Below are 25424 nucleotides of genomic sequence, written 5' to 3' on the forward strand. Positions count from 1 at the left end.
GCAGCGCCCTGTGCCCCCTGCTCCCCTCCCTGCAGCGCCCTGTGCCCCCTGCTCCCCTCCCTGCAGCGCCCTGTGCCCCCTGCTCCCCTCCCTGCAGCGCCCTGTGCCTCCCCGCTCCCCTCTCTGCAGCCCCCTGTGCCCCCTCCCCTCTCTGCAGCCCCCACTCTTCCTCCCACTGCTCCCCATCATTGGCTGCTTGAAAATGTCAGACTCCAAGGGCCCCTGTGACTGGCTCAGCAGCAGCCCTGGGTCTCCACCCTGCCTGCTTGAACCCACTGAGTATGCCTCCCTCCCGCCGCAACCTCAGAATTCCAAAGCCAGCCTGGTCTCCAGCTCAGTGCGGTCCACACGCAGACCCTCCTTGGATTTCGAAAGCCCGTGTGGCTTTGCCAGAGGACATTCCAATCCTCGATTGTGGCTGGGGATGGAGGGAGATCAACCCATCGCACTTACAGATAAAGAAACTGAGGACGGAGTTTGTCCCAACTCCGGAGCCAGGGTCAGTGTCCCCCGAGGGAGTCAGGGAGGTGGCTGGGGTCTGCCAATGGGGAGGGAACACACGGCCTGGGACCCCCAGGCCACTTGAGACTCTCTGGGCTCGTTGGGGTGTGCCCAAGCTCCCAGGCCCCCTCCTCTCCATTTCTCAACCTGCTGCCACCTAAGGCAGATACCCTACACTACTGCCTGGGGGGCCTCGAAGGGTGATCACCCAGCACAAGCTCTCCTGCCTGGCCTGGGACCGAAAGTCCCAGAAGCCCCTGGGCTGGCCGGATGCTCAAGGCCTCACTGAGGGCATGCGTATCTTCGGAAACAAGAACCAGCTGACATGTGTGAGGCTTTAGCCCGGCTCTCCCTGGGGTACTGTGCAAGCCCTCAAGGAGGTGGCTGTTTTGTAGCTGGAGAGCTCCGTGGGTGGCAGGACTGAACTTGAACACCAGAAACAACCCCCAAGCCTTGTGACCTGGGAGGCAGGAGGCGGGTCTGTCTCCCTGGGCCTTGGGTGGCTGAGCCGAGGTACTCGGGACCCTGTCCTGCGCATGGTGAGTCTCGGGGAGCGGGAAGCCAGGAGCCAGGGGTTGTGGTTTTGGGGAGCGTGCAGCTAGGTTGAGGCCCAGGGCTGTAATGAGGGCGGGAAGCCCCTCTCCTCTCTGACTGCCTGCGATCCACCATCTGAGGGAGAACCTCAGAGAGTAGGCGCCTACAGCACAGCATGGAGTGCCATCACGGACAGTGAAGGGCGAGAGTCTCAGAGGATGGAACCAGCGGGGGCCTCAGCTCCAGGCAGGGGTGAGAGGGTGGCTTCTGGGGTGACTGTGTCTGGAGGATGGGGTAGCAAGGGTGGGGAGGCCAGGCTGAGGGGCCCTGACCTCATGGGAGCTGGGAGCCTGTTGGGAAGTCCCTGAGAAGTGCTTCACTGGGATTCACTGGGAGGAAGAGCTCGCGCCCTGGTACAGATGTGGGCTGTGGGGGGTCAGAGTGGTGGGGGCAGCCATGGGGGGCCTGGGCAAGGTGAGGAGGGATGTGGGGAAGCCACCAGCCTCAGGGTGGGCTGGACCCTGGGAGGGAGGCGTTGGGGGCAGAAGTGGGGTGCTGGCCTTATGGCTGGGCCTGCAGCTTGAGGGGCCTGTGGACTCCCCCAGTGCAGACATCAGCCTGGTCAGGAGCCAGAAGAGAGAGTCCGGGGCTGCTGAGCCTGCTGTGAGCCACCGGGGCCTCCCATGGAGAGAGACAGGGCCGGGCTCCCCGTGGAGCTGCAGGCTCCCGATGTTCCCTTCTCAAGGCTTATTTGGGGGCCTCTGTGCCAGGCCCCATGGGTGGTCAGATGTGGGCCCCACGCTGAGTGTGGGCTCCCGTCCCTCGCACATGCAAGGAAGGGCTCATGTGAGCAGGTGCACGTGTGCGGCTCGTCTGTGCATGTACGTGTGTCTGTGTGCACGTGGAGGTATCTGAGTGTGCGTTTACTCATCCCGTGGGAAAGTCTGCACGTGTCTGTTCTAGGTACGCGGACGTATCTGACCGTGTGGGCTTGGGATGCGTCCAGGTGTTCTCGTCTGCGATGATCTGTGTGTGGGGGGCGTGGGTAGGTCGGCATTGCCTGTGGCTACTTGTGCAGAAGTGGTAACATCCGAAATGGCCATGGTGGCGTCTGCATGTTGGCTGTGGATGGGGCTTCTGTGTGGTTCTGGGAGACAGAGCTGGGTGGAAACGCAGACATCACTGTCGAGGCTGTCACCTGCGTGTCGACAGAGCCGAGTCAGCACCACCCTGTGAGGAGAGCGTGTGGGGTGGGGCCTTGGTGCACCCATCTCTGGAGATGGACCCAGGACTCTCATGCAGGAGCCAACACTCTTCACAGAGCACTGCTCCCACCCCCAGGGGTCTCCTAGCAACGCTTCTCTAAACATTAACTTTCGGGGCCAGGACTACTAACCCCAGCTCTCTCCCTAAGCCTCCCTATGGCCAGGGGAGGGGAGGGGCAGGAGGGCCTGGGCAGGACAAAGGACCCTGGTCAGTCGGGGACATGAAAGACGCACAACCAGAACCGGTGGAAGAAACAGAATTAAACACACCCTGAGCCTTTCCCACTGCAACTCTGCCGGCTGCACCCTCTGGGTCAAGATGTGAGGTGTAAGGCACAAGCATTTCCTCCTGCTCCTGTCCACGAAAGTGAGAGGAAAGGAATTAGAAAAGAATAACGCACTCGGGCCAGGCACGGTGGCTCACGCCTGTAATCCCAGCAGTTTGGGAGGCCAAGGCGGGTGGATCATGAGGTCAGGGGTTCAAGACCATCCTGGCCAACATGGTGAAACCCTGTCTCTACTAAAAATACAAAAATTAGTCGGGCGCGGTGGTGTGTGCCTGTAGTCCCAGCTATTTGGGAGGCTGAGGCAGGAGAATTGCTTGAACCCAGGAGGCGGAGGTTGCAGTGAGCCGAGATCGCGCCATTGCACTCCAGCCTGGGTGACACAGTGAGACTCTGTCTCAAAAAAAAAAAAAAACAAAAAAAACAAAAAGAACACACTCGTCAGACAATAGAAAGTCTCCGTTGCAGGCAAAGATTCCGACCCATTTCTGGGAAGGAGGAAGTGAGTGGAAGAGCGTGTCTGTGAGGCGGACTAGGGGGCCTCATTAGGAACGTTCCAGGGTGTTCCAGCGAGAGACCAGGGAGCCGGAGAGGAGCTCAGCTCAGACGTCGCAGGCACGATGGGCCGGGAGTGAGGAAGACGCTGAGGTCGGGGTTTGTTCCCAGTTGGAAGAACTGGCCCCAGGACCACCCAGACAGACACACCACCCTAATCCCCCACAGCCAGAGGAAGGTCAGGAGGCCCTTCCCTAAACATGTTTTTGAGAATCGAGGTAGCTATTTTTAAAAATGCTGCTGGGCGTGGTGGCAGTTGCTTTAAAAGGAGCTGCTGTGGACCCAGCTACTTGGGAGGCTGAGGTGGGAGGATCGCTTGAGCCTGGGAGTTGGAGTCCAGCCTGGGCATCATGGCAAGACCCCATCTCGTAAAAAAAAAAAAAAAAAAAGTGCTCATGCATTCCGGCTTCAAGGGCCCTGGTAACCGGGCATCTCCGGAGCTCGCCCCACACAAAGCCTGGGGTCAAGAACCTGCTCACACATACGGCACGGCCCACCTTACTGTTGCTTTATTTTTAAATATGAAATTTGTAGTGACAAAGATTGCCAGCTGCCAAGGGAAGTCTGCAAACGCAACAGAAGGTCCAGATGAACAATGGGAGACGCGTCTGCATTCCGTTTGGTAAACCGCAGAAGAGAACAGAGTGTAGCTGACTCCAAGCAGATCTGCTTCCCTGACCGGAGCGGGGCGGAAAAGAATACAGCAAACCTTGGAAACCGCCCTCCGGAGACCAGACGCACAACCCCCAAGAAAACACGAAAGAACCATGCTGGGAGACAAAACAGAGGAAATGGAGTGCACAGGATAAGCAGGAAGAAAGCCAGGACAGGAGGCAGAAAGGAAGCTCAGACAGTGCAACCCTTGCCTGAAACCCTGGCCAGACGGAGCTCAGAAAGGAGGGGAAGAAGAGGGATACAGGCGACTGGAAATTCCCTGGACCGGAGGCAGAGGGAACGCTCCAGGGAGTGAAAAAGCCTCACACTAAAGCACGTGGCTGAGAAGTCGCGGCGAGGAAAGAGGCGGCTCCAGGCCTGGAGGGAAGAGCGGTTGCCCACACACAGCCGGGCCCATCAACCACACATGCACAGACGGACTGTGGCGCGGTCACCTCCTGAGGGACAAAGGTTTCCCGCCCAAAGTGCACACCCAGAGAAACTACTGATGAGGGCAGAATAAAGACAGACGGGAGGACTGGGGAGTGAATTCCCGCAGACCCGCTGCTAGGGAATGGTTGCAGGGCCAACTTAACAGAATAGGGTTTAGTCTGCTTTGCATTGCTCCAAAGAAATCCCCGAGGCTGGGTCATCTATAGAGAAAAGGGGTGGGTTTGGCTCATGGTTGTGGAGGCTGAATGGGAAGCGTGGCACCAGCGTCTGCCTTTGGTGAGGACCCCAGGGAACCTCTCATCACGGCAGAAGGGGAGGGAGCAGGTGTCACCGGAAGGATGGCCTGGAGCGTAATAGTCCATGTCCTCGGCGTTTCAACAAAGAAGTGGACAAAACGTGCAAAGTAACAAACAAAACACGGAAAGAAAGCAGCGAAAGAAGGGATTTATTAAAGCTAGAAAAGTCGGGAGTGGGGTGAGAGGGGCGCTGTTACATAGTTTTCTGGGGTTTGTTTTTTTTTGTTTTGTTTTGTTTTTGAGAGGGAGTCTCACACCGTCACCCGGGCTGGAGTGCAATGGCGCCATCTCGGCTCACTGCAACCTCCGCCTCCCAGGTTCAAGCGATTCTCCAGCCTCAGCCTCCCGAGTAGCTGGGATGACAGGCGCCCGCAACCACGCCCGGCTAATTTTTGTGTTTTTAGTAGAGACGGGGTTTCTCCTTGTTGGCCAGGCTGGTCTTGAACTCCCGGCCTCAGGTGATTCACCCGCCGCACTCTCCCAAAGTGCTGGGATGACAGGTGTGAGCCACCCCCTCGGCCAGTTTTCTGGGTCTTAAGGGCACCTTTCATGGTTCCTATACCCCTTATCTGGATGAAAGATTTGGTCCGTGGCTAATCAAAGGCTGAGGTAAACTGGTGTCTGCAGATGAAAGGGTGGCCCGCAGCCAGTCCACAGCACTTTCCTTTCCATCTGGGACATGGTGGTGGGGGCTGTAGGAGAGCAGCCTTTGATCCTTTGCTACTGGGCGTGGGGCTCTTCCTCAGGGTGTAGTTTTTGGAAGTTGGTGTTAATTGGCCCTGGGTTCCCTGCCCCAGACCTTGAAGTTTTTCCTGGATTCAGCGAGCTTTGGCCTCGGACTCTCTCCCCCTGACCTTGGTGTTTTCTCTTTTAGGAAGTCAGCACAAATTAGCGTCCCATTCCCTGCCCCAGGCCTCGCTGTTTTTCCTTGATTCAGCACGAATTGGCCTAAGTTCCCTGCCCCCCAGACCCTATTCTCCTGCTCCCAGGGCATCACGTGCAGAGAGGGAGGCAGAGAGTGAGGGGGGAGGTACCAGGCTCGTTTTAACCGTCAGTTCTCTTCCGAACGAACTCGTTACCTCCAGAACTGCACCAAGCCATTGATGAGGGGCCCGTCCCCATGACACAAAACCTCCCTACTGGGATCCAGTTTCCACGTGAGATCTGGACAAACATTCAAACTCTATCAGGACTATAAACCAAACAAAGGTGGAAGACCTTCAGTGCAGGCATTAAGTGAGCACTGAGATTCCAGCCTGGGAGTAGCAGGTTGGACGAGGGGAGGCTCTGGGGGCAGGGAGGGAGGTTGCAGAGTCCAGAGCTTGGAAGATGGAAGATAAGGGCACCCAGTGTAGGGCAGGAGAAGAAAGGCAACTGGAAACTCTGGGACAAACTATAAAACCCCATGGAAAAGACAGGTGTAAGGTGACTACCTTGATCCGAGGGTGATCTGAGTGGCTGGTGCCTTTGTGCTCACGGCAGGACTGTCATAAAGTAGGTACTTCCATGACTTCTACTTGACAGACGAAGAGACTGAGGCCGAGAAATTGAACCAGCTCACCCACGCTGCCCTTGAACAGTGGTCGTGAGAGGGGAACCCACAGCCTACCAGGCCACGGGGCCCTGCCCAACCCCCAGGACGCCCTCGTGTTGAATTAAGTCCGTGGCTTTGAGCCTCAGAAACGGTGCAAAATGCAGTCCACGCATGGCTTTCGGCCCCGGTCTGGTGCTCGGAAGACATGCACCTCCCTCTACCTGCCCCCCGTCCTCCCGCCACTGTGAGGCCCTGAGAGGCCCTGAGATTCTTGCGATGTTTGAATAAGGGCGCCGCATTTTCATGTTGCACTGGGCCCTGAATGGCGGAGCTGAGTGATGCAGTTTGGTTCTGTGTCCCCACCCAAATCTCATCTCAGATTATAATCCCCACCTGTCAAGGGAGAGACCCGCTGGAGGTGAGTGCATCGTGGGGCCGTTCACCCCATGTTCTTGTGGTAGCTAGAAAGTTCTCACAAGATCTGTTTGTTGTTGTTTTTGTTGGTGGTGGTGGTTTTTAAGACGGAGTTTCACTCTTGTTGCCCAAGCTGGCTGGAGTGCAGTGGCACAATCTTGGCTCCCCGCCATCTCCATCTCCCGGGTTCAAGCAATTCTCCTGCCTCAGCCTCCCGAGTAGCTGGGATTACAGGCATGAGCCACCGCGCCTGGCTAATTTTGTATTTTTAGTAGAGATGGGGTTTCTCCATGTTGGCCAGGCTGGTCTCGAACTCCGGACCTCAGGTGATCCACCCGCCTCGGCCTCCCAAAGTGCTTGGATCACGCCGTGGCGTGCGCCACTGCACCCAGCCTAAGATCTGGTTTTTAAAAGTGTTTGGCAGTCCCCCCCTCAAACTCTCTCCCCCGCTGCCATTTAAGACATGCCTTGCCTCCCTTTGCCTTCGGCCATGATTGTAATTTTCCTGAGGCCTCCCCAGCTATGTGGAACTGTGAGTCAATGAAGGCTTTTTTCCTTTAAAAATTACCCAGTCTTGGCCAGGCGCGGTGGCTCATGCCTGTAATCCCAACAGCTTGGGAGGCCGAGGCGGGTGGATCACTTGGGGTCAGGAGTTTGAGACCACCCTAGCCAACATTGTGAAACTGTCTGTAGTAAAAATAAAAAATTAGTCAGACGTGGGGCCAGGTATGGTGGCTCACACCTGTAATCCGAACACTTTGGGAGGCTGAGGCGGGCGGATCACGAGGTCAGGAGATCGAGACCATCCTGGCTAACACGGTGAAAACTTGTCTCTACTAAAAAAAAAAAAAAAAAAAAAAAAAAAAGAAAAAAATTAGCCGGGCGTGGTGGTGGGCGCCTGTAGTCCCAGCTACTCTGGAGACTGAGGCAGGAGAATGGCATGAACCCGGGAGGCAGAGCTTGCAGTGAGCTGAGGTCGTGCCACTGCACTCTAGCCTGGGCAATAGAGTGAGACTCCGTCTCAAAAAAAAAAAAAAAAAAAAAAAAGTCAAATGTGGGATCAGGCATGGTGGCTCACGCCTGTAATCCCAGCACTGTGGGAGGCCGAGGAGGGCACATTATTTTAGGTCAGGAGATCGAGACCAGCCTGGCCAACATGGTGAAACCCTGTCTCTACTAAAAATACAAACAAAAATAGCTGGGTGTGGTGTGCGCCTGTAATCCCAGCTACTCCGGAGGCCAAGGCATGAGAATCAGTTGAGGCAGAGGTTGCCGTGAGCCGAGATTGCGCCACCGCACTCCAGCCTGGGTGACCTATTGAGACTCTGCCTCAGAGAGAGAGAGAGAGGAAGGAGGGGAGGGGAGGGGAGGGAAAGGAAGGGCAGGGGAACCCAGTCTTGGATATTTCTTCATTTTTTTTCTTTTTTTTTTTTTCTTTTGAGACGGAGTATTGCTCTGCCACCCAGGCTGGAGTGCAGTGTTGCAATCTCGGCTCACTGCAACCTCCGCCTCCCAGGTTCAAGCGATTCCCCTCCAAAAGCCTCCAAGTAGGTGGGATTACGGGCAAGGGCCACTATGCCCAGTAAATTTTTTTATTTTTAGTAGAGAAGGGGTTTCACCATGTTGGTCAGGCTGGTCTCGAACTCCTGACCTCGTGTTCCTCCTGCCTTGGCCTCCCAAAGGGTATTTTTGTTTGTTTTTGAGACGGAGTCTCACTCTGTCGCCCAGGCTGGAGTGCAGTGGTGAGATCTCGGCTCACTGCAAGCTCTGCCTCCCAGGTTCACATCATTCTCCTGCCTCAGCCTCCCGAGTAGCTGGGACTCCAGGCACCCGCCACCATGCCCGGCTAACTTTTTTTATTTTTGGTAGAGACGGGGTTTCACCATGTTAGCCAGGATGGTCTCGATCTCTTGACCTGGTGATCCACCTGCCTCGGCCTCCCACAGTGCTGGGATTACAGGCGTGAGCCACCACGCCCGGCCACAAAGGGTATTTCTTTCTTTCTTTCTTTTCTTTTTTTTTTTTTTTTTTTTTTTTGGTGAGACAGAGATTTACTCTTGTCGCCCAGGCTGGAGTGCAATGGCACGATCATGGCTCATCGCATCCTCCTCCTCCCGGATTCAAGCGATTCTCCTGCCTCAGCCTCCCGAGTAGCTGGGATTACAGGCATGCACCACCATGCCTGGCTAATTTTTGTATTTTTAATAGAGACGGGGTTTCACCATGTTGCCCAGGCTGATCTCGAACTCCTGACCTCAGGTGATCCGCCCGCCTCAGCCTCCCACAGTGCTGGGATTACAGGTGTGAGCCACCTTGCCCAGCCCCCAAAGGGTATTTCTTTATAGCAGTGTGAAAATGGACGAATACAGTGGCCTCAAATTCTCTCCTTAGTGGCACCTGAGGGAGTGTGGTGCTCTTGGAAATGCTCTCCTGTCACCCAGTTTCTGCCTCTGAAGCGACAAGCAGAACATGGATGTTCTCAGAGTCCAGGGCTGTGTAGATAGTATTGGAGCTGAAGGCAAAAGGAAAAATCAGAATATTGAGCCTGTCTTTGTTTTAAAGGTTTGTGAGGGGTTTTTTGTGTTTTGTTTGTTTGTTTTTCTGAGATGGAGTCTTGATCTGTTGCCCAGGCTGAAGTGCAGTGGCATGATCTTGGCTCACAGCAACCTCCACCTCCCGGGTTCAAGTGATTCTCCTGCCTCAGCCTCCTGAGTAGCTGGGACTACAGGTGCGCACCACCACGCCCAGCTAATTTTTGTCTTTTTAGTACAGAGAGGGTTTCACCATATTGGCCAGGCTTGTCTTGAACTCCTGACCTCAAGTGATCCATCCGCTTCGGCCTCCCAAAGTGCTGGGATTATAGGCGTGAACGACCATGCCCAGCTATTTTAAAGTTTTATACTTTGTTCATTATGGATTTTTTTACATGAAGTCTGATTTTTTTAAAACATTGAATGAAAATACGATTTATCATGACCTGGGCATGGTGGCTCATGCCTGTAATCCCCGCAGTTTGAGAGGCCAAAGCAGGCAGGTTTGCTTGAGGCCAGGAGTTCAAGACCAGCCTGGAAAACATGGGGAAGACCCCATCTCTACAAAAAATACAAAAATTAGCCAGGCGTGGTGGTGCACGCCTGTGGTCCCAGATACTCAGGAGGCTCAGGCAGGAGGGTTGCTTGGGCCCAGGAGGTGCAGGTTGCAGTGAGCCGAGATGGAGCCACTGCCCTCCAGCTGGGGCAATCCTCCTTCCCTGCCTGGCTCCCCCCACCCCCCCGAAGCCTCTGACCAGTTTTCCCTCCTGCTCCTCCCAGCAGGCCTGGTTTAGCCCCAGTGCTCAGCCCACTGTCCCCCAGAACCCCAGACACCACCCAGCCCTGGGATTAAGATTCTTCCGTCAGGGCACCACCTGGGAACTGCGTTCCCAGGAGCCCTCGGGCGACTTGAGTGTGCTCTGCCGAGTCCTAGAGAGGCCCCGGTTCTAAGGACGTGCCTAGCTGCTCGGCCTGAAGCTCTGTAGCTGGAGTGTGGGTCCCTGTGATGCTGGAGGGCTGCAGGCCGGGGGTGCGGACCCCTCAGCAGCAGGGCAGGCGCCAGGGGCACACCTGGCTGTGCAGCAGCTTCCTGGAACGCCGTGATGTTTATCCCCCATGGCAAGTCACGTAAGATGATTTTTGCGTGGAAAGGGGTGCTTTATGAGAATGCACTATTTGAATGACTGTTATCTTGCTTGCAGATCTAGGCCCCCGGGTCCTGAGGGAGGTGGTAGTAATAACAGTAGCACAGCTAGAGCCGACAGCCACTCACCACTCACCTGGGCCTGCTCTCAGCCTGCTGTCCTTTCATCTGGGCTCTAGCTCCACCCCTGGGTCTGGGATCCCAGCTTCTTACTATGCCTCCGCCTAGCCCAGACAGCAACGCCCAGTCATTGAGTGTCCGGCCTTCCATCCTACCCACCCTGGTGGGGAATGTGCTAGTTACTTATTGAACATGGGAAGCTATAAACAGGAGAGCAGCCACCTGTCATCACTTCCACCCACACCTCTGGTGCCTCTCCTGGCAGGCAGAGTGGCTCCTCACAGCCTGAAGCTCATCCTTCTGCACAGGCCGGCCAGGCCAGCACAGAGGCACTGGGGCAGCAGTGCACACAGGTCCCCGGGGACCCCACCATGTGGACCGGATGGTGGCTCTGGCCCCTTGTGGCCGTCTGCACTGCAGACTTCTATCGGGACGAGGCAGAGAGGATCATGAGGGACTCCCCTGTCATTGATGGGTGAGTGCTCACCTGAGCCAGGTGCTTAGGGAACCAGGACTGGGAACTGGGGCTGGGGGAGCGGGGCCGGGGGTGCCGGGGCCGGGGGAGCTGGGGCCGGGGGTGCTGGGGTCGGGGGAGCCGGGGCCGTGGGTGCTGGGGTCGGGGGAGCCGGGGCCGGGGGAGCCGGGGGTGCCGGGGCCGGGGGAGCCGGGGGTGCCGGGGCCGGGGGAGCCGGGGCCGGAGGAGCCAGGGCCGGGGGTGCTGGGGCCGGGGGAGTCAGGGCTGCGGGAGTTTGGCCTGGGGAGTTGGGGCTGGGGGAGCTGGGGGTGAGACTCGTGTGCACTTGGCTTGGGGCTCAGTTTCTCTGGGGGTGAGACTCGTGTGCCCTTGGCTTGGGGCTCAGTTTCAGCTTCTGCGACGGTGCCGGGCCCTTGCCCTTTCCTGGCCCCTGCTGCTTTGTGGGGTCTCTCAGGGCCCCCAAAGACTTCAGCAGATGAAGGTCTGCAGGGACTGGGCAGGAAAGAGGCAAGGCCCCACTCCCTGGCCCCGAAGCTCAGAGTGAGGTCTGAGCCTGCGGACGTGGAGGCCCTGCGCCCCGATCTCTCCCTGTGCCTCAGCTTCTCCCGAAAGCGGCAGGTGTGGGTGGCACCCTACAGGCCCTCTCAGCCGGCATCTTTTTGGCTCTCTTCCCACTCTCCCCAGCCTGCCTTCTCCCGGGGGGAGGCCCATTCCACTTGGGCCCCTGCCTGTGCTGCGCTGTGTGCCCACCCGGCCCCCACCCCCGACCTCGCTGGGGCGCCTGGGTCACCTGCTTCTGTCCTGACCTCCTCAGGGCGGAGATCCCCACTGCCCGGGAATCCGACTCTCTTCCCTGCCCCTTCCTGGCCCAGTGCCCCGACACTGGGTCACCATGGAGGCCTCCTGCTTCCAGGCACCAGACTCAGATCAGGGTCCACACTGGCTCCGCGCTGGGGTGGGAGCGTCACTGAGAGTGCGCCCTGTGTCTGGCATGGTGTCTCCACCTGGAAAATGCCTCTGGGCTTTGTTGGGGAAAAACTCTGTGAAAAAAGCGGGGAAACCCGATGTCTTGTCACATAAGAACTTCAGGGAACAGTCCAGGCTGGGCAGTTCACGCCTGTAATCCCAACACTTTGGGAGGCTGAGGAGGGCGGATCACCTGAGGTCAGGAGCTCAAGACCAGCCTGGCCAACATGGCGAAACCCTGTCTCTACTGAAAATACAAAAAATTAGCTAGGCATGGTGGCGCATGCCTGTAGTCCCAGCTACTCTGGAGGCTGAGGCAGGAGAATCACTTGAACTCGGGAGGCGGAGGCTGCAGTGACCCGATATGGGGCCACTGTACTCCAGCCTGGGCAACAGAGTGAGACTCCATCTCAAATTAAAAAAACTTAAGGGAGCAGAAGCAGCTGCAGAAAGGGAGCAGAGGGTGGTCCCTGCATCCTCATGGTTTAAAATGGCCACGCCAGCTTCAGCCCTCACATCTGCATGCTGGCCAGCAGGGAGGAGGGAGACATAAAGAAGGAGAAAAGGACAAGCAGCAAGTGACTGTCAGGGTCAGGTTTTTGTTTTGTTTTGTTTTGTTTTGTTTTGAGACAGAGTCTCACTCTGTCACCTGTCACCCAGACTGGAGTGCAGTGGCGTGATCTCAGCTCGCTGCAACCTCTGCCTCCTGGATTTAAGCAATTCTCCTGCCTCAGCCTCCTGAGTAGCTGGGATTACAGGCGCCCGCCACCACGCCCGGCTAATTTTTTTGGCGTTTTTAGTAGAGACAGGGTTTCACTATGTTGGCCAGGCTGGTCTCGAACTCCTGACCTCAAGTGATCCGCCCACCTTGGCCTCCCAAAGTGCTGGGATTCCAGGCATGAGCCACCGCGCCCGGCCAGGGGTCAGTTGTTAGAAGCTGTTACAGGGCCCACCTTCATCCCTTGGCCACCGCCAGCGATAGAGGGGCAGGAAGTATCTTCAACCCAAGTGGCTGTGTGCCCGCTAAAAACGGGGGGTTTTAAAGTCACAAAGGAAAAGGAGGAGAATGGGTCCCGGGGGCAGCCAGCAGTCTCCCCACGAACAGCTGCCTGAGTGTGTGCTTGCCGCTTTTCCAGCACTTTCCAGCACTCCTTGGAGCAGGACGCCGGATTCCATATCCCAGCTAAGGGCATTGCCCCAGCTGCACAGATAAGGAGGGTGGGTCTGATTAGCAGAACTGCCGTTTGCCCTGGCCATGAGGCAGGCAGGCAAGGCCTCCCTCCCACTGAGAAACCAGAGGCCCCACCTTCCCATCGTTTTCTCCAGCAAGAGTGGAGAGGGCTGGCTGGGCACAGTGGCTCACAGGTGTGGTCCCAGCACTTTGGGAGACCGAGGTGGGAGGACTGCTTGAACCCAGAAGGTTGGGGGCTGCAGTGAGCTGTGATTGCACCTCTGCCCTCCAGCCTGGGCAACAGAGTGAGACCCTGTCTCAAAAAGAAGAAAGAAAGGAGGGGCTGCAGGAGGAGGAGAGAGGGGAGAGCAGAGAGCTGCCCCATTGCAGTCTGTCCCTCCAAGGGCGGCTCCTGGGGTCCTGGGAATCCCTACCCATCCCAGCCTAATGTCTGAGATGGGCCGCCCGCGTCCTCAGGCCAAGGAGTAAAGTCTCCTGGGAGCCCTGCCCAGCCCCGCCCAGGACAGTGCCCAGTGTAGGGTTGCACCTAGCGATGAGGCTGCTGCCCGGGCAGGGTCCCTAGCTGGAGCTCATGGTTCCCTCAGCAAGTGCGTCCTGAGCACCCACTCTGCTCCGAGGGCTGGGGAGAGGCACGTGCCAGCCCAGGCTGTCATGTGGACTCGCTGTGGCCAGAGACAACCTCGCTGACGCAGGAGCTTTGGGAGAGACTCACACCAGCATCAGGCGTGCGCCCGCCCATCTGCCCAGGGGTGGGGCCGGAAAGCGTGCCAGGCTGGGCTTGGGGGCACTAGCCCAGGGGAGGTCAGGAACGACTGGGACCCAGGAAGGGCAGAGCCCTCCCCTTCTTTCCCCTGAGGAGCTCCATGGGTGCATTTGCCTTGGAAAAGCTCATGGCGGGCACATAGATTTGAGCTGGGTCACAGAAAGCAGAGCCCGCAGCTGGAAGTGATTAACAGTTACTCATCTGCCTCTCCCAGCTGCCCTCCAAGGAAAGCACCAAGACACCCTCATGTTACAGATGGGGAAACTGAGACACGGAGCTGTCCTCAAGGAAAGCACCAAAACACCCTCATGTTACAGATGGGGAAACTGAGGCACAGAGGGAGCTGTCCTCCAAGGAGGGCACCAAGACACCCTCATGTTACAGATGGGGAAACTGAGGCACAGGGGTGGGTCTGGAAACTGCAAGTGGAGGGGCCCCTGTGGCCTCATCCCAGCACACACCCTCACAAGGCAGTCCCCCCGAGACAGGGGCACAGCCCACATTACAGGAAGGAGACTGAGGCCCCAGACCTAGTGACGGGGAAGGGGAACCCTGGGCATTTCCCAGGGTTGGGGGTCAGGCCTCAGCCCCTTCCCATCCTCCTCACAGCCTCTGAGTCACAGGATCGGGGACGAGGGCTGTCTGGGGCTGCAGTCGGGCCTGGTCAGTCCCGGGACTCAGATCTGCTGGTTGAAACACAGATGAGATCGTAGCCTAGAGCCTGCCCTGGGCCCCTTAGAGCTGCATTTCTATTTTTCTTTTCTCTTCTCTTCTTTTTTTTTTTTTTGGAGGGAGTCTTGCTCTGTCGCCCAGGCTGGAGTGCAGTGGTGCGATCTCAGCTCACTGCAAGCTCTGCGTCCTGGGTTCATGCCATTCTCCTGCCTCAGCCTCTTGAGTAGCTGGGACTACAGGCACCCGCCACCACTCCCGGCTAATTTTTGTATTTTTAGTAGAGACGGGGTTTCACCATGTTAGCCAGGGTGATCTCGATCTCCTGACCTTGTGATCTGCCCACCTTGGCCTCCCAAAGTGCTGGGATTACAGGCGTGAGCCACCCTGCCTGGCCTGAGCATTGCATTCCTAACGACAGTGGATTCCCTTTGCTCCTGGTCTCTGCCAGGCCCTGCTGGGCAGCTGGATTCGGACCCTCTGAGACCCTCACTCAGCCACCAGCTCTGACAGCCCCAGTTCCCCCTTCCTCTGCGTTCCCCTTCCTTCCCTTTTCCGCTTCCTTCTCCTTTCCCCTTCCTTCTCCTTTTCCCTTCCTTCTCCTTTCCCCTTCCTTCTCCTTTTCCCTTCCTTCTCCTTTCCCCTTCCTCCTCTTTTCCCCTTCCTCCTCTTTTCCCCTTCCTTCTCCTTTCCCCTTCCTTCTCCTTTCCCCTTCCTTCTCCTTTTTCCTCACCAGAGCTCCTACCCTCACCACCACCAGCTCCTGGGAAAACCTTGGAGAACCTCAGTCCTTTGGAAGTTTAGAAGGATCTGATTGGAGTTTGGGTGCAGGGCTCTTTCCTGGGGACAGAGGCAGCAGAGAGGCCTGGGTATCCCCCAAAGCCTGTACTCGACACTCTGCTCCCCAGGAGGATGGGGGTCCCAGGCCCCCCAAGGTCAGGCCGTTCCAGTTACCCAGCCACCCACCATATTCCCCAAGAGGCAATTTGATCTTTGAACTGAAAACTCTCAGAAACAGTATCACCCCCAGGCCCTTGCCCCTCACGTCTCCAGTCCTTTCCACTGAGGTCATTTGGCTCCTTGTGTCCCACCCTCAGACAATGTGTCTGCCCCCCAGCCTCCTCAACAGAAAAAGGCCCTGGAAGGGATGGGCTACCCAGCTCCCTGAGCTCCTGGCTCGGGGTTCCCTGCCCTGGGGGTGGGCACAGTTGGGAAATGCAGCCTGCACAGGTGTGTTCAGGTGGCTGGTGATATGTCACTCCCGCGGCCTAGACTTCAGTCCTGTGTCTGTCGTGAGGAGTAGGAAGTGGAGAGAGCAGCCCAGAGGCCAGGAGCTCGGAAGCCCCCAGGTCCCACTGGCCGCCCTGACTGCCTGGCCTCTGCCCGGCAAACTCCAGGCACAATGACCTCCCCTGGCAGCTGCTGGATATGTTCAACAACCGGCTGCAGGACGAGAGGGCCAACCTGACCACCTTGGCCGGCACACACACCAACATCCCCAAGCTGAGGGCCGGCTTTGTGGGAGGCCAGGTACCGCCTGCCCTGCCTTGCGCTTGCCCTGTGTGGGGTCATCCCGTCTCCTACCTCGGGCCTGGCTACAGTGTGACCATCCCTGTGGTGTTCCTGCAGGGTCCCTCGGTGCCCAGGCCGAGGGAGGGCTTCCCAGGGGGTGGGAAACCAGACTCCCACAGGCATGCAGGGGGTGGGCTGAGACCTGGCTGCATCAGCTCCTGGTACCCCCTGCGGCCCCCAGTTCTGGTCCGTGTACACGCCCTGCGACACCCAGAACAAAGACGCCGTGCGGAGGACGCTGGAGCAGATGGACGTGGTCCACCGCATGTGCCAGATGTACCCGGAGACCTTCCTGTATGTCACCAGCAGCGCAGGTGGGGTCCTGACCTGGGTCCTCCAGGTCCTGCGTCTTCCCACCCAGCCCTCATCCTGAGCAGCAGGTGCCGGTCAGGACACCTCACCCTCCAGACGCCAGGTGCCCACTCCCCTGCACCCTGACTCTCCCCGCAGGCATTCGGCAGGCCTTCCGGGAAGGGAAGGTGGCCAGCCTGATCGGCGTGGAGGGCGGCCACTCCATTGACAGCAGTCTGGGCGTCCTGCGGGCACTCTATCAGCTGGGCATGCGGTACCTGACCCTCACCCACAGCTGCAACACGCCCTGGTGCGTGACTCTCCATGGGAGGCCCCCGGGCTGTGGTCAGGAGGGAGGGGGCAGACACTCCCTGCCACCCTCCCAAGCCCATCCCCTCTGCCTGTGAGTCCCAGGCCGGGCCTCGCCTGCTGGGCTGATGGGAGGCCGAGACCACCGCTCACCCCTTGGGCACCTGCCTTTTGCTCCTGCAGGGCTGACAACTGGCTGGTGGACACGGGAGACAGCGAGCCCCAGAGCCAAGGCTTGTCACCCTTTGGGCAGGTGAGTGGGGTGGGAGCGGCCAGTCACCCCCAGGAGAAGGCTGAGGCCCTGGAGGGTGACCAGAACGATGCATCTCCTCACGTGGGACCTCAGTGTCCTTGTCTGTAAAATGGAGCTGGCAGCCATCCCCCCAGGGTGGGTGCTGAGCCCTGAGTGGCCCCGGACTTCCAGCCATGAAGGATGATGACTCACATCTGGTCCAGCTCGTCCACCTCCGCATCCCCAACCCTGGGGGCTGTGAGGGTGGACGGAGCCCTGTCTTCCCAGCGTGTGGTGAAGGAGCTGAACCGTCTGGGAGTCCTCGTCGACTTGGCTCACGTGTCTGTGGCCACCATGAAGGCCACCCTGCAGCTGTCCAGAGCCCCGGTCATCTTCAGCCACTCCTCGGCCTACAGCGTGTGCGCAAGCCGGCGCAACGTGCCTGACGACGTCCTGAGGCTGGTGGTGAGGGCCGAGGGAGCGACCCCCACCCCGCCTCCCTGGGCAGGCCCTCCCAGCTCTCAGCTCCACCCTGTCTTCCTTCCTGTGCAGAAACAGACACACAGCCTGGTGATGGTGAACTTCTACAACAATTACATTTCCTGCACCAACAAGGCCAACCTGTCCCAAGTGGCCGGTAGGTGGGGGGTGAGTGGCCAAGGGGGCTGAAGGGAGAGGGCCTCACTCGGGACCCATACCTGCTGCTCCCTGGACAGACCATCTGGATCACATCAAGGAGGTGGCAGGAGCCGAAGCCGTGGGTTTTGGTGGGGACTTTGATGGTGTTCCAAGGTAAGGGGGTGAGAGCGCTGTCCTGTGGATGAGCCGGGAGGTTCATGGCCTCGTCAGAGGGATGAGGTGGCTGGAGGAGGGTCCTGTGTCCTAGTGTGGGGGTCCAGGTTCTCCTGGCCTCAACACAGGGTCCCTGAGGGGCTGGAGGACGTCTCCAAGTATCCAGACCTGATCGCTGAGCTGCTCAGGAGGAACTGGACGGAGGCGGAGGTCAAGGGCGCACTGGCTGACAACCTGCTGAGGGTCTTCGAGGCTGTGGAACAGGTAAGGATGGGGTGGCCACCTGAGTCTCCCCCACCACCACCAGCAGGCAGGCTGCCCCACCTGTGTCTGTCTGTCCCACCCGTGTCTGTCTGTCCCCAGGCCAGCAACCTCACACAGGCTCCCGAGGAGGAGCCCATCCCGCTGGACCAGCTGGGCGGCTCCTGCAGGACGCATTACGGCTACTCCTCTGGGGCTTCCAGCCTCCATCGCCACTGGGGGCTCCTGCTGGCCTCCCTCGGTCCCCTGGTCCTCTGTCTGTCTCTCCTGTGAAACCTGGGAGACCAGAGTCCCCTTTAGGGTTCCCGGAGCTCCGGGAAGACCCGCCCATCCCAGGACTCCAGATGCCAGGAGCCCTGCTGCCCACATGCAAGGACCAGCGTCTCCTGAGCGGACGCCTGGGCTTACCTGGGGGGCAGGATGCCTGGGGACAGTTCAGGACACACACACAGTAGGCCCGCAATAAAAGCAACACCCCTTCACATCCTGGGGTACGTGTCGTCGGCATCCGGCTCAGGAGTGGGGGTGTTTTGTGAAAATGGCTCCTGGTTGGACGTGGGGCACTCCTGTGATCCTGGATCCAGTCTTCGGTCCAGGCCGGAAGGGCTCAGGAGGTGTGAAAAGGGCTTTGTACAGACGCTGCTTGAGCGTCTTTAGGGACGGAGTCTAGGCTCCAGTAGTCACCTCCAGCCACGCACTGGTGCACACACCCCACCCCTGCACACACACACACCCCATCCCTGCACACACACACACCCTGATCCCTGCACACAAACACACCCCGATCCCTGCACACACACACACCCCGATCCCTGCACACACACCCCACCCCTGCACACACACACCCCACCCCTGCACACACCCACCCCACCCCTGCACACACACACCCCACCCCTGCACACACACACCCCACCCCGGAAACACACACACCCCACCCCGGAAACACACACACCCCACCCCGGAAACACACACACCCCTGCACACACACACCCCTGCACACACACACCCCTGCACACACACACCCCACCCCTGCACAAACACACCCCACCCCCACCCCAGCACACGCACACCCCCACCCCTGCACGCGCACCCCCCCCACCCCTGCACGCGCGCCCCCCCACCCCTGCACGCGCGCCCCCCCACCCCTGCACGCGCGCCCCCCCGCGCGCCCCCCCCCGCGCGCCCCACCCCGCACGCGCGCCCCCCCCGCACGCGCGCCCCCCCCGCACGCGCGCCCCCCCCGCACGCGCGCCCCCCCCGCACGCGCGCCCCCCCCGCACGCGCGCCCCCCCCCGCACGGGGCCCCCCCGCACGCGCGCCCCCCCCCCGCACGCGCGCCCCCCCCCCGCACGCGCGCCCCCCCCCGCACGCGCGCCCCCCCCCGCACGCGCGCCCCCCCCCCGCACGCGCGCCCCCCCCCCGCACGCGCGCCCCCCCCCCGCACGCGCGCCCCCCCCCCGCACGCGCGCCCCCCCCCCGCACGCGCGCCCCCCCCCGCACGCGCGCCCCCCCCCCGCACGCGCGCCCCCCCCCCGCACGCGCGCCCCCCCCCGCACGCGCGCCCCCCCCCGCGCGCCCCCCCCGCGCGCCCCCCCCGCGCGCCCCCCCCGCGCGCCCCCCCCGCGCGCCCCCCCCGCGCGCCCCCCCCGCGCGCCCCCCCCGCGCGCCCCCCCCGCGCGCCCCCCCCGCGCGCCCCCCCCCGCGTGCCGACCCCCCCGCGCGCCCCCCCCGCGCGCCCCCCCCCGCGTGCCGACCCCCCCGCGCGCGCCGCCCCGCGCGCCCTCCCCGCCCCCGCGCGCCCTCCCCGCCCCCGCGCGCCCTCCCCGCCCCCGCGCGCCCTCCCCGCCCCCGCGCGCCCTCCCCGCCCCCGCGCGCCCTCCCCGCCCCCGCGCGCCCTCCCCGCCCCCGCGCGCCCTCCCCGCCCCCGCGCGCCGACCCCCCCGCGCGCCGAACCCCCGCGAGCCGACCCCCCCGCGCGCCCCCCCCGCGCGCGGCCCCCACGCGCGCCGACCCACCCGGCGTGCGCCCCCCCCGCGCGCCGACCCACCCGGCGTGCGCCCCCCTCGCGCGCCGACCCACCCGGCGTGCGCCCCCCCCGCGCGCCGACCCCCCCGCGCGCCCCCCCGCGCGCGCCCCCCCCGCGCCCCCCCCGCGCCCCCCCCGCGCCCCCCCCGCGCCCCCCCCGCGCGCCGCACCCCTGCACGCGCGCCCTACTCCTGCACTCGCGCCCCCCCCGCGCGACCCCCCCGCGCGCCCCCCCCCGCGCGCCGAACCCCCCGCGCGCGCCCCACCCGCGCGCCGACCCCCCGCGCGCCCCCTCCGCGCGCGCCCCCTCCGCGCGCTGAACACCCGCGCGCCGACCCCCCCGCGAGCCGACCCCCCCCGCGCGCACCCCCCGCGCGCGGCCCCCCCGCGCGCCGACCCCCCCGCGCGCGCCCCCTCCGCGCGCGCCCCCTCCGCGCGCCGGACACCCGCGCGCCCCCCCCCGCGCGCCCCCCCCCCGCGCGCCGACCCCCCCGCGCGCCCCACCCGCGCGCCGACCCCCCCGCGCGCCCCACCCGCGCGCCGACCCCCCCGCGCGCCCCACCCGCGCGCCGAACCCCCCGCGCGCGCCCCACCCGCGCGCCGATCCCCCGCGCGCCGACCCCCCCGCGCGCTGACTCCCCCGCGCGCCCCCTCCGCGCGCCGAACACCCGCGCGCCCCCCCCCCACGCGCCCCCCCCCGCGCGCCCCACCCCTGCACACGCGCCCCACTCCTGCACGCGCGCCCCCCCGCGCGACCCCCCCGCGCGCCCCCCCCCGCGCGCCGAACCCCCGCGCGCGCCCCACCCGCGCGCCGACACCCCGCGCGCCGACCCCCCCGCGAGCCGACCCCCCCGCGCGCCCCCCCCCGCGCGCCCGCCCCCGCGCGCCCCACCCCTGCACGCGCACCCCACTTCTGCACGCGCGCCCCCCCGCGCGACACCCCCGCGCGCCCCCCCCGCGCGCCCCACCCCTACACGCGCGCCCCACTTCTGCATGCGCGCCCCTACCCCCCCGCACGCGCCCCCCAATCCTGCACGCGCGCCCCCCCCGCGCCACCCCCCCGCGCGCCCCCCCCGCGCGCCGACCCCCCCGCGCGCGCCCCACCCGCGCGCCGACCCCCCAGCGCGCCCCCCCCCCGCGCGCCCCCCCCGCGTGCCGACCCCCCGCGCGCCCCCCCCCGCGCGCCCCCCCCGCGAGCCTCCCCCGCGCGCCCCCCCCCGCGCCCTCCCCCCGCGCGCCCCCCCCGCGCGCCCCACACCCGCGCGCGCGCCCTCCCCGCCCCCGCGCGCCTTCCGCGCCCCCGGGCGCCGACCCCCCCGCGCGCGCCCCCCCCGGGCGCCGACACCCGCGCGCGCGCCCCCTCGCGCGCGCGCCCTCCCCGCCCCCGCGCGCCCTCCCCGCCCCCGCGCGCCGACCTCCCCGCGCGCGCCCCCCCCGCGCGCCGACACCCCGCGCGCCCCCCCCCGCGCGCCCCACCCCATCGCGCGCGCCCGCGCCCAGCGCGCGCGCCCCCCCACCCGTACACGCGCGCCCCACCCCCGCAGGCGCCCCACCCCCGCACGCGCGCCCTCCCACCCCCGCACGCGCGCCCTCCCACCCCCGCACACGCGCCCCACCCCCGCACGCGCCCCACCCCCGCACGCGCCCCACTCCCGCACGCGCGCCCCACTCCTGCACGCGCGCCCCAGCCCTGCACGCGCGCCCCCCCACCCCTGCACGCGCGCCCCCCCGTGCACGCGCGCCCCACCTCCGCACGCGCGCCCCCCCCACCCCTGCACGCACGCCCCACCCCTGCACGCGCGCCCCACCCCCGCACGCGCGCCCCCCCCACCCCTTCACGCACGCCCCACCCCCGCACGCGCGCCCCCCCACCCCCGCACGCGCGCCCCCCCACCCCCGCGCGCGCGCGCCCTGCCACCCCCGCACGCGCGCCCCACCCCCGCACGCGCCCCACCCCCGCACGCGCCGCACTCCACGCACGCGCGCGCCCCCCACCCCCGCGCGCGCGCCCCCCACCCCCGCGCGCGCGCCCCCCACCCCCGCACGCGCGCCCCCCACCTCCGCACGCGCGCCCCACCCCCGCACGCGCGCCCCACCCCCGCACGCGCGCGCCCCCCACCCCTGCACGCGCGCCCCCCCACCCCTGCACGCGCGCCCCCCCACCCCTGCACACACACGCCACCCCTGCACACACCCCCATCCCTACACACCGCTTCTGCACACACACCCCAAACTTGCGCACACACTCCAATCCTGCGCACACACTCCAACCCTGCGCACACCCCACCCATGCACACACGCACCCCTGCACATGCACATCCCTCCCCTGCACATACCCTTATCCTTGCACACACAACCCCACACCTGCACACACACCCCCACCCCTGCACACACACACACACACACACACCCCACACCCCTGCACGAGCACCTCCACCCCTGCACGCACACCCCCTGCACCTGCTCATTCTGATTCTGTAAACATGGCTAAGGGCTCAGGAACCTGCACTGGCAGAGCCACTCTCTTCGTCCAGCATTTTTTTGAGATGGAATCTCGCTCTGTCACCTAGGCTGGAGTGCAGTGGCATGATTTCAGCTCACTGCAATCTCCGTCTCCCAGGTTCAAGTAATTCTCCTGTCTTAGTCTCCTGAGTAGGTGGGATTACAGATGTGCGCCACCACACCCAGCTAATTTTAGTAGAGACGAGGTTTCACCATGTTGGCTAGACTGGTTTCCAACCCCGACCTCAGGTGATCCGCCCACCTCAGCCTCCCAAAGTGCTGGGATTACAGGCGTGAGCTGCTGCACCCAGCCCAGCCTCTTTTGGTAAATGGGGAGGCAGTGTCTGCATCAGTGTGGCCCCCAGGCTCCCTCCCACCGTGGGCAGCAGAACCAGGCCGACCACAGGGACAGACGTGGTCCAGGCGTGAGCTGCCCAGCACCAGGTCCTCCTAGGTGGAGCTTGGGGCTCAGTGTCTTCCCATATGGTCCTCCAAGGGTTCGTCTTGAGTTGCACACAGGGCAGGACAGGACCCCCCACGCTGCTGCTGCCCCACCCTGGAGGGCCCTGGGGCTGAGGGGACTGCCCTCACAGCCCCCACAGGCTCTGTAGTTCTCCCTCAGCTTCCGTTAGGAAGTGGGAAGCCACTGGGCCCAGGTCACTTCCAGATCTGACTTGGCAGGGAGAAAGCTGGGTGGAGGTGACCACAGCATCGGAGGTGCAGGCAGGGTCCCTGGGAGCTGCTGGGAGGCTTCACTACCCACCAGCTAAGCCTTGGCTGGAGGCCCTGAGTCGAGGAGCAGGGGGCTCCGGGGTCCGTGCCCTTCCATGGAGCAGCAGCCCCTGCAGGCGGCTCTGAAGCCTCCAGAAGGGACGCGTCCTGATCTTCCAGGATGCACTTATCAATAATCGTTCTGTCTGTTCCCCTCCCAGCCTGGCGTTTTCCGTCTGGGATTGGAGACTTAGGGGGTCCCTGGTGGGCTGCAAGGATATTAGGCCTAATTTTATTAACAGTATTTGTAGGGTTCTACAGGGTACGTAGGTTTTTCTCCTCGTGTGCGGAGACGAGAGATCATAGAAATAAGGACACAAGACAAAGAGAAGAAAAGACAGCTGGGCCCAGGGGACCACTACCACCTAGACGCGGAGACCGCTAGTGGCCCCGAATGCCTGGCTGCACTGTTATTTATTAGATACGAGGCAAAAGGGGCAGGGTAAGGAGTGTGAGCCATCTCCAGTGATTGATAAGGTCACGCGAGTCACGTGTCCACTGGACAGGGGGCCCTTCCCTGTTTGGCAGCCAAGGCGGAGAGAGAGAGAGGACAGCTTACGCCATTATTTCTTCTATGCATTTCAAAGACTTTAGTATTTTCACTAATTCTGCTACTGCTGTCTAGAAGGCAGAGCCAGGCGCACAGGGTGGAACATGAAGGCGGACTAGGAGCGTGACCACTGAAGCACAGCATCACAGGGAGACGGTTAGGCCTCCGGAGGGCTGCAGGCGGGTTTGACTTATGTCAGACCTTCCACAAGAGATGGTGGAGCAGAGTCTTCTCTAACGCGCCCCCAGGGAAAGGGAGATTCCCTTTCCGGGTCTGCTAAGTAACGGGTGCCTTCCCCAGGCACTGACGTGACCGCTAGACCAAGGAGCCCTCTAGTGGCCCTGTCCGGGCGTAACGGGAGCTCACGCTCATCTCGTGGTCGCTTCTCACGGTGCCCCTTCAGCTCCTGTCTCTGTATGGCCTGGTTTGTCCTAGGTTATAATTGTAGAGCAAAGATTATTATAATATGGGAATAAAGAGTAATGCCACAAACTGATGATTAGTAACATATATTATCTATAATCTATTTCTAGTATAACTATTCTTATATTTTTTTTATTATACTGGAGCAGCTCACGCCCTCGGTCTCTTGCCTTGGCACCTGGGTGGCTTGCCGCCCACAAGTATTTTCTCATGAGAAGAGCTTTAATCCTAGTCTGAAAATAATCCTAACTGCATTAAATTCACACCAAAGTGTCCAGAGAGACGGCACCTTAACTGGCATCCCAGGAACGCACCTGCTTCCCAGAGTCCTTCCCACGAGCCGGTCAGTGTTCACGCATCCTGAGTTCCAGCCTCAGGCTGGAAACAGACCTTTCCAGAGGAGGTTGGGAAGGAGCGCGCCCAACCCTAGAGAGCTGGGAATTCCGGCAAGAGGTGACATGGAGGTGGGTCGGGGGGCTGGAGCCTCCCCATGGTGCAGACCCCCATCCTGGGGTGCAGGCAGACCCCAAGCTCCACCCCTCTGGGCCCTCTCTCTCTGGGAAGCCCCCCGAGCTTTGTGGACCGTGAGGATGTGGGAGGCGTGCCAGGGAGCGACGGGGCTGGCTCTGTGGCTGGAGCTGAGGGGAGGGACGTAACCCCTCCCACTCTACATCCACATCCACAGTGACGCTTCACCCCCAAAAAATAATGAAGACCTATCATGATGGCGGCACCTTAATTACTACTGGAATTAAAAACAGTGGCTCTACCATGTAATAGCCACTGTGAAAGGATGTGGGCAGTGCTTAGAGCATTTTTTGTTTGTTTGTTTTGAGACAGTTTCACTCTGTTGCCCAGGCTGGAGTGGTGCTATCTCAGCTCACCGCAACCTCCGACTCCTGGGTTCAAACGATTCTCCTGCCTCAGCCTCCCGAGTCGCTGGGATTACAGGCATGCACCACCACACCTGGCTAATTTTATATTTTTAGTAGAGACGGGGTTTCCCTGTGTTGGTCAGGCTGGTCTCGAACTCCCGACCTCAGGTGATCCACCCGCCTCGGCCTCCCAAAGTGCTGGGATTACAGGCGTGAGCCACTGCACCAGCCCGGAGCTGTTCTTTAGCTAGGGGCCCTCACGGGAGTGTGGGTGGCAATTCTGAAATTAATTTGTGCACAAATGAGCAGAAAGGCAGTGTGCCAAAGCCAAATTTTCAGAGAAGCTACAAACGAGGGGAGGCTGGACAGAATCGTATGGAACGGTGTGCACCTGTGGTTCCAGGGCACGCAGATGGGTGCACCACTGTGCACCATGGCGGCTGCAGACGCCTCTTGGCCAGCGGCACACAG

The 25424-nt window shown here is 62.1% G+C and overlaps 1 protein-coding gene across 2 annotated transcripts; it reads left to right on the forward strand.

The window, feature by feature from the left end:
* Nucleotides 1-341: 341 nt before the first annotated feature.
* On the forward strand, nucleotides 342-18289 carry DPEP1 (dipeptidase 1). Of its 2 annotated transcripts, none has more exons than XM_055364552.2 (11): nucleotides 342-499; nucleotides 10551-10760; nucleotides 15748-15880; nucleotides 16104-16236; nucleotides 16373-16523; nucleotides 16706-16775; nucleotides 17043-17219; nucleotides 17307-17391; nucleotides 17471-17546; nucleotides 17675-17810; nucleotides 17910-18289. In XM_055364552.2, the coding sequence occupies exons 2-11, from the start codon at nucleotides 10657-10659 to the stop codon at nucleotides 18078-18080; spliced, it is 1236 nt and encodes a 411-aa protein (XP_055220527.2). In that variant the 5' UTR covers nucleotides 342-499; nucleotides 10551-10656; the 3' UTR covers nucleotides 18081-18289. The 2 variants fall into 2 exon arrangements, with proteins under 2 accessions (XP_055220527.2, XP_055220528.2); XM_055364553.2 differs by lacking the exon at nucleotides 342-499 and adding an exon at nucleotides 786-1040.
* The last annotated feature ends 7135 nt before the right edge of the window (nucleotides 18290-25424 follow it).

Source organism: Gorilla gorilla, chromosome 18, assembly GCF_029281585.2.
Source record: "Gorilla gorilla gorilla isolate KB3781 chromosome 18, NHGRI_mGorGor1-v2.1_pri, whole genome shotgun sequence".
NCBI classification, from domain to species: domain Eukaryota; kingdom Metazoa; phylum Chordata; class Mammalia; order Primates; family Hominidae; genus Gorilla; species Gorilla gorilla.

Bases quoted from the DNA above. Each gene is read 5' to 3' on its own strand.
- DPEP1 (XM_055364552.2), top strand. From the start codon at position 10,657: ATGTGGACCGGATGGTGGCTCTGGCCCCTTGTGGCCGTCTGCACTGCA. The intron at 17,220-17,306 runs GTGAGGGCCGAG...CTTCCTGTGCAG, and splicing joins ACGACGTCCTGAGGCTGGTG to AAACAGACACACAGCCTGGT. The intron at 17,392-17,470 runs GTAGGTGGGGGG...CTCCCTGGACAG, and splicing joins CAACCTGTCCCAAGTGGCCG to ACCATCTGGATCACATCAAG.